Below are 7871 nucleotides of genomic sequence, written 5' to 3' on the forward strand. Positions count from 1 at the left end.
GAGTCCGCCCCCTTCCGATATCAATAAATTATAACGCCTATTCCTACTTCCTGACCGTATTCATAATCTACTCCAGAATACCTTTCGTTTAAGTCCCATATTGTCATGATCGTAAAATAAACCTATTTTAAGGGGTTTCGGGGCTGGGGCGGTCCCCCAGGTACCTCGACCCAACTTTTATTACGAGATTCGTACTCTACTCTTGAATACCTTTCATTTGAATGCCATATTGTACCGATCGGTTCACTTTTATTTTTGGGTAGTACTTTTGTTGTAAGGGGGAGGGTCCGCCCCCCTCCGATATCAAAAAATTATATAGCCTATGTTTCCTTCCAGATCAACTTACACAATCTGTGAAAGTTTTAAGGTAAGTCTATACGGGACAAACATACAAACAAAAAAGTTTAGTTGAAGGGCATAATTTTATAGTTTTTTGGACCGTACAGTTGTTGGAAGTCATTATAGAACGAATATGCAAAATTTTAACTAAATTGGATGAAAATTGCGTCTTTCAATGGCTAAAGATGTCAAATTGGGAGATTGGTTTATTTGGAAGCTTTATAAGGTTATAGGCTTGTTTGGGCCGCATTTGGCACAGTTGTTGAAAGTTGTAAAAGAACACCGCATAAAAAATTTGAGCCAAATCGGACAAAAATTACGGCTTGTAAGGACTCAAGAAGTCAAATCGGGAGATCGGGAAGCTATATCAGGTTATAAACCGATTTAGACCGTACTTGGCACAGGTGTTGGAAGTCCTAACAAAACGCTCTATTTTGGCCAAAAACGGATAAAAATTGCGGGATTTTTTTGTTAGAGAAAATGTCATTGAAAATGCATCTTTAGAGACATTTTCCGTGAAGTCTTGCCTTCGCAGAAAACTTTATTGAAGTTTTACTTTTGAGAACATTTCACCATACACCTCATGTTTTGCATTTACAGTATCGCTATTTATGGCACCACAACAAATATTGCCGTGGCAACGTCTGTAATGTTAGACGAAGCCAACTAAGGACGATTGATAAAACAATTTATGCAACATTTGGTCATTGAAAGTCCTGGAGTAGTGAACCACTTTTTGATTTATAAGAGAAAGCAGTAAAAGTGAAAGCAATGAGGATTTTTATGAAGAAATGTTTGCGAAAAAAGCCCCAGGAAATGAAACCGGGAGCCATTTTGGATGCTGTCATCTCGCAATCATCGGCCACAGCCAGCAAGTGTTTGCTATACAAATTGGCTGATTTTAAAAGAGGTTGGAAGGGAAAGTCAAGAACCTCAGCTCCTTAAATTTCCCATTTCCCTTTGCTTACCATTTAGGTGGAGATCTTATAGATGCCATAAACACTGGTGGTCTGGTGGCTGTGGAGCAATTGATACGCGAACAGTTCGGGGTCTTTATGTACAACGATGGCAAGGGTCAAGTCATAAATCGTGCCGAATTCTTACGCTGGAAGTATCGAGATCATACCGAGGTCACCATACCCATTGAAGCTTCACTGTCCATACATGATCCGCTGAGCAAATGGAAGGACCACAGTGCCTGTTGGCAAATGCAGTATCGGGGAGCTTTGGGTGAAAGTTTGTTGCATGTCCTCATAATATGCGATTCAAAAATGCACACGAAATTGGCTCGCATATTGCTGAGAGTATTTCCCCGCTTGGCCTTGGATGTCATCGAGGGTGAGGAGTATTTGGGCGCCAGTGCCCTACATTTGGCCATAGCCTATAGCAACAATGAATTGGTAGCTGACTTGATTGAAGCGGGGGCTGACATAAATCAAAGGGCGATTGGAAGTTTCTTTTTGCCACGAGATCAACAGAGAGCCAACCCTGCAAAAAGTACCGATTATGAGGGCTTGGCTTATATGGGCGAATATCCACTCTCGTGGGCTGCTTGCTGTGCCAATGAGAGTGTCTATAATTTGCTAATTGACCACGATGCCGATCCAGATGCCCAGGATAGCTTTGGCAATATGATTTTGCATATGGTGGTAGTGTGCGACAAATTGGTGAGTAAATTGGAATACATCTAACGGTCATTTTAGTGGATTATTCAGTAAGGATGGGATGTGATCCGAGAACCTAATATTGGTTCTTTATAGTTTTGGGAATATTTCAAGTTGAGAGTATGAAACATGGTGTTTTGTGTTAATCGTTCGTCTTTTTTTTTCTAGGACATGTTCGGCTATGCCTTACGACACCCAAGAACTCCCGCCAAGAATGGGATCGTCAATGATGGTGGTCTGACACCTCTAACGTTGGCCTGTAAATTAGGTCGTGCTGAAGTGTTCCGCGAGATGTTGGAATTATCCGCCAGGGAGTTCTGGCGTTACAGCAACATAACATGCTCGGGATATCCATTGAATGCCCTGGACACTCTGCTGCCAGATGGAAGAACAAGTAACGGGTTATCAGTTTGCAAGGCAAAAATCAATCAATCCTTATAAAATTCAAATTTCAGATTGGAATTCGGCTTTGTTTATTATCCTAAATGGTACCAAGGAGGAACATTTGGACATGTTGGATGGTGGCATAATTCAACGTCTGCTGGAGGAGAAATGGAAGACCTTTGCTCAGAATCAATTTTTAAAACGTCTTTTGATTTTGGTGGTTCATTTGTTGTGCCTCTCGTCAGCGATTTATTTAAGACCAGCACATGATGGTGAGGAAGAGGAGGAAGAACAAGGGGAACTGGGTGATGTGAAGCCCACAGAGGCCGATATTGAGAACGAGGAATATGATGTGCAGACAATAGCCAGATATTGTGCAGAGCTGTGTACAATTGCGGGGGTTCTTAGTTTTTTGATATTTCAACAGGGTGATGAGATTAAGAATCAAGGATTAGCTGCCTTTTTGAAGCAATTGGTGAGTTAGGACCACAATTACGGGAATTCTTAGTAGTACTGTTTGTCCTTGCAGTCCCATGCTCCTGCCAAGGTGATTTTTTTGGTTTCAAATCTCATGATTCTGGCTTGCATACCCTTCCGTCTGATGGGTGATACCGATACCGAAGAGGCCATTTTGATATTTGCAGTTCCTGGCAGCTGGTTTCTGCTCATGTTCTTTGCAGGGTGGGTTGATGTCTTTAGGTTACTATAGAGCCACTTGCTATAAGTCTCCACCCTCTCTTTCAGAGCTATTCGCTTAACGGGTCCCTTTGTTACTATGATCTACTCCATGATAACAGGTGACATGTTCACCTTCGGCATCATTTATTCCATAGTTTTGTGTGGCTTTTCTCAGGCCTTCTATTTCTTATACAAAGGTCATCCCCAATTGAGTTCCACCATGTTTGATACCTTCCCCAGCACTTGGATGGCATTGTTTCAGACCACCTTGGGTGATTACAATGTGAGTGTTAACAACTTTGTGAAAAATAGGTTCTCAATCACCTCTCTGCATTTCAGTATCCCGATCTTAATCAAACAACCTATCCCAATTTGTCCAAAACCGTTTTTGTCATCTTCATGATTTTTGTGCCCATATTGCTGCTCAACATGCTGATTGCCATGATGGGCAACACCTATGCCCATGTCATTGAACAATCCGAAAAGGAGTGGATGAAGCAATGGGCTAAAATTGTGGTCACCCTAGAGAGAGCTGTCCCTCAGGCGGACGCAAAGAACTATTTGGAGGCCTACTCCATACCTTTGGGGCCTTCGGATGACTCGGGCTTTGAAGTGAGAGGGGTTATGGTGATCAAAAGCAAAAGCAAGACCAGAGCCAAGCAACGTAAGGGTGCGGTGTCGAACTGGAAACGTGTGGGTCGGGTGACTCTGAATGCTTTGAAGAAACGCGGAATGACCGGTGAAGAAATGAGGCGTCTCATGTGGGGACGGGCCTCTATCTCCAGTCCCATCAAGATAACCAAAAAGAAACTGAAAGACCCATATAATCTCCATCCCGAACAAACTGGGCAATCCAATCTAACAAATGCCATGGATATGCTGAATTTTGCCAATGACCCTGTCTCAAGTTCAGGCATGATAATGAAAACCTCCAGCCCCACCACCATAAGTAAGAAGGAAGCGCCTTTGGTGCCAGCCCCTGATCCCTTGAGAGACTTAATTCTAATGGCCGAAGAGGCACCGGAAGTTCGTGACCCCCAATTCTATGTAGCCCTCAAGCAGTTGGCCAACAAAGCCTTTGATTTGGTGGAACAGACAATGAAAACCCAGCCACCCATGGAGAGCAAACCACCCACTGAGGCCACAAGCCTCAAGGATGTCAAATTGATCAAACTACCCGAACAACCTGTGGTACCTGTGGATAGTGCTACGGCAGCCTTGGGTGTCATGCCTATGGGTACGAACTTGACCAACCTCTTCCAAGATCCCAAGGACATTGTCGATCCCAAGAAATTGGAGCAATTCATGAAAATGGTGGCCGATGTTGAAACCGAGGAAAGCGATGGGGGAGGTCCCATATTGGGAAAGTTATCACTGGCTCGCAGGACTCGCAATGCTTTGTTTAAGGCTCCTCTACCTAAAAGTACCCTGGGAGATAGTTCGGACAAGTTGATCAATTCGGTGTGGGATAATGTGCGACCAAAGGAGGAGGACGAAGAGAGTATTCCGGTAAGATTTTGAAAAATCAAAGTGGGCCAACAAATTACCATTTTGCTGTTATTTTCAGGCTTTTGATTTTCAGGAAGCTTTGGCGGAACACATTCTAACTGTGGAACAAGAAGCCGATGTTGAGACCGAGGACGCCAATGATACTTCAGGTGAAACGATGGAAGATATGCCCACCGTGGAAGAAGTTCATGCCACCATGAAACAATTCCATTTGCGCAAGCGTCAATATCAGCAGGATGATGCTGCACGTAGGGCCAAAACTGCTCGTATAAGGCGCAAAAATAGGTAATTAGGGTTCTTAAAAAAAAAAAAATAATTTTGAGTCCTTTCGTCTTAGCCATTCACTACTATTGCAGAGTTTCTCCAGAGTATACTGGAGAGGAATCATCTGACTATCAGAGAGGCCGTTCGGCTCCTTTAAAGAAAAAACGTGAAGTGGAAGTATCACCCCCAGATCCTCTTGAGCCCTGGAGTACCCGTGAATTACAAAACATCAATAAGATCCTAGCAAAGAAATAAACTCAAACTATTTTCTCAATATGAAACGAACTCAAGGCTCTTCTGCTTTTATTCAAGATGAACATTTGGGGTCTTCAAAAATGGTTTTGGTTTAACCGCGATGTTGACGCCTGTGCATGCGACGGCGTCTGTGCATGCGACGTCTACGTTGGCGTTGGCGACGACGACGTTGTCTCATGCGATGCCTGCGCCTGCGTCCACGTCTGTTGGCCCGAGAGTCCAAATCATCTTCATCGTCATCTTCTTCATCCTCTTCTTCCTCGGGTTTAAGCAATTTGTTTGTGGGAGCTTCTTCTTCTTCTTCGTCGTCTTCTTCATCATGGAGTTTTGCTTCCAAGTCACTGAGCTTAGCCTCTACAGCTGTCTTGTGTTGGGCGATGCCACCTTTCAATGCCTTCCTGCTGCCAAAAGCAGCTGAGCCTGCACTTGAGTATTGGACAATGCTCAGCAATGCCAGCAAACCGAAAAGGAGAGCAAGGGAAAATTTCATTTTGAAAGATCTTCTACTGATGCCTTCAAAATGTTTCAAATGTTATTAATATTCGAATGAACGCTGACCGAATGATGATCTTTTCCAGAAAGGTCTACATATTTATAGTATTATTCAAGATTCAATAGAACACTCGAGCAGAGCCACAGAATTCGGAAGTCTTCAGCACTTGATTAAATATTTGAGGAAGTTGTTAAAAACATGCCTTCGAAGCTGTATCTAAACATCTGTAATGTTCTTCATTTTGCTTCAATATTTTCAACGCGGAGTGCTTCAGTGCTTCGCAAGCACATCCACATTTGGCTCTCGCAGCCATGTCATTAGGTGTGACCCACTTTTTTTTTTAATTGCTGTACTTGTTTGCTACAAACTCTAAGCGATAGTTGGTTGCAACATACAGTGGCATTAATGCTCCAATTTTGACACGTTTTAGTCTTGAGCTAAGGTGATGGTCTGCCAGGGAATTGCAAGTAAATATCACATGTTGTTTTTTTCATTCTGGGACGAGTTGAAGAGAAAAATGTGCTCATGAAATGTGATTTAGTTCAAAAAATTTTTGCAAATATTTGCTTTAAATTTGTAGTGAAAAAAAAAAAAAATATTTTTTATGTATGATCGCTTTAAGATTTTATTAAAGTTCGCTGAATGCACCGAAATTCAAAGTCCAACTTAAATCATTAAAAATTGAATAGTAATTTTCAAAGAAAATACATAATTATGGAGCAGTTTTAGAACTATTTTAGACCCAATTAGGGAAAGGTAGAAGCAAAATCGAGAAATAGGTTTATATGGGAGCTGTATCAAGCTATTGATCAGACCATATTAAACACGTATGTTGAAAAGAGAAACCGTTGTACAAAATTTCAGCCAAATCGGATAAGAATTGCGCCTTCTGGAGGATCAAAAGTCAAGATCCCAGATCGGTTTATATGACTGTTATATGAGGTTCTATACCGATTTACGCCATACTTAGCACAGTTGTTGAAAGTGATACCAAAAAACTACGTGCAAAATTTCAGTAAAATTGGACAAGAATTGCGCCCTCTAGAGGCTCAAGAAGACCCAAGACCCAAGATCGGTTTGTATGGCAGCTATATCGTGTTTCACGGATGGATCAAAACTATAGGACAGAGTTGACCTGTTGGTCTACATTGAGGACCCAGGGACAGAGAACTGGCTGACCATAATGCGGTACTGCAGGTGGAGATTCGAGTGAACACGAAGTGGGTGAAGTGATATGGTGTAAACTCGAGTGCCAACATCCATATGGACAGAAAGATGACCATCAGGTATATAACAATAAGGACGGTAAGTTCTTGGAGGCCTTATCTCTGAGGATGGTATGATCTTGTTTGCCGCGCCATAACGGAGCGAGAGGTAATGAAAGAGCAGACAATTTGGCCAGAGGAATGCTGTCAGTAGACTTGGTGAATCCAAAGCCTTTCTGGCAACGCGGTAGGAGATGATGGGACTTTGGTGCATTTCCTATGTCACTGCCCGGCTTGCGCGGCTAACAGACACCGGCAATTCGCTGGGGACACATTTCCAGATTTGAACTGATTTAAAGGCGTGGAATAAAGAATATTTAGGGATTTTGTGAGTAGCACGAAATCGTTTTGACCTATAAAATACCTATTCTTGAGCCAATTTTTCTGAAATTGCGATCAGTGAGTTCAATTGCACCTATCAAATCTCGGACCCTATTTCGAAACAGCTACCATATAGACCGATCATTTGGTTTTGGGTCTTGGGACCATAACATACCCATTTAAGTTTGCAACAGGTTTTTATCATCCAAGCAATTTATAACCCCGTTTACACTGCTCATTAAAACCGAATTTAAGACCCTCTTCAGATGATTTTGCAAATGGAAAACAGATTGAGCCATTGAAACAGGTTTTTATGAACAGAACAAACGTAGTTTATGAAACCAATCGGGTCATATTGGTGTATAGCCGGGCCAGATTTAGATATAGCTGTCAAATATGTATATCGCCAGATTTTCACCCCAAGAGCTACTGCAAGCGCATTGTTTGACCAATCTTTCCAACATTTTGCACAACGCTTTCCTCGACGACAACCACATTTTCTGAGAAGTTTGCTCGAAATTGTTTTTACAGTTTGAATATATTTGCTCGCCGAGGTCCATTAAAATTGGTTCAGAATAGGATAAAGGTCCAACATTGTACTTACAGGTTGGGTGTAGGGTATTATATAGTCGACACCGCCTGACTTTTGCCCTTCCTTACTGGTTTTCTAAAAATTTGTTGAGTGTAATACTTCAGCTT

General features: G+C 42.2%; 2 protein-coding genes across 2 annotated transcripts; one reads left to right on the forward strand and one right to left on the reverse strand.

Annotated features, from left to right (window-relative positions):
• The first annotated feature begins 1090 nt into the window (after positions 1-1090).
• On the forward strand, positions 1091-5123 carry LOC106083972 (transient receptor potential cation channel subfamily V member 1). Its single transcript, XM_013247311.2, has 9 exons — positions 1091-1249; positions 1315-2006; positions 2172-2397; positions 2459-2862; positions 2917-3068; positions 3132-3348; positions 3405-4574; positions 4633-4859; positions 4931-5123. Exons 1-9 carry the CDS (start codon positions 1111-1113, stop codon positions 5091-5093), a joined length of 3390 nt encoding a protein of 1129 aa, XP_013102765.2. The 5' UTR covers positions 1091-1110; the 3' UTR covers positions 5094-5123.
• Positions 5124-5184: 61 nt separating this feature from the next.
• Positions 5185-5583, reverse strand: LOC106083967 (protamine-2-like). Its single transcript, XM_013247308.2, has one exon. The coding sequence runs from the start codon at positions 5581-5583 to the stop codon at positions 5185-5187; it is 399 nt and encodes a 132-aa protein (XP_013102762.2).
• Between the last annotated feature and the right edge of the window lie 2288 nt (positions 5584-7871).

Source organism: Stomoxys calcitrans, chromosome 4, assembly GCF_963082655.1.
Source record: "Stomoxys calcitrans chromosome 4, idStoCalc2.1, whole genome shotgun sequence".
NCBI classification, from domain to species: domain Eukaryota; kingdom Metazoa; phylum Arthropoda; class Insecta; order Diptera; family Muscidae; genus Stomoxys; species Stomoxys calcitrans.

Coding starts and splice junctions, on each gene's coding strand:
- LOC106083972 (XM_013247311.2), top strand. CDS start 1,111: ATGAGGATTTTTATGAAGAAATGTTTGCGAAAAAAGCCCCAGGAAATG. Junction 3,069..3,131: donor CTGCTCATGTTCTTTGCAGG/GTGGGTTGATGT, acceptor CCTCTCTTTCAG/AGCTATTCGCTTAACGGGTC. Junction 3,349..3,404: donor CCACCTTGGGTGATTACAAT/GTGAGTGTTAAC, acceptor TCTGCATTTCAG/TATCCCGATCTTAATCAAAC.
- LOC106083967 (XM_013247308.2), bottom strand. CDS start 5,583: ATGAAATTTTCCCTTGCTCTCCTTTTCGGTTTGCTGGCATTGCTGAGC.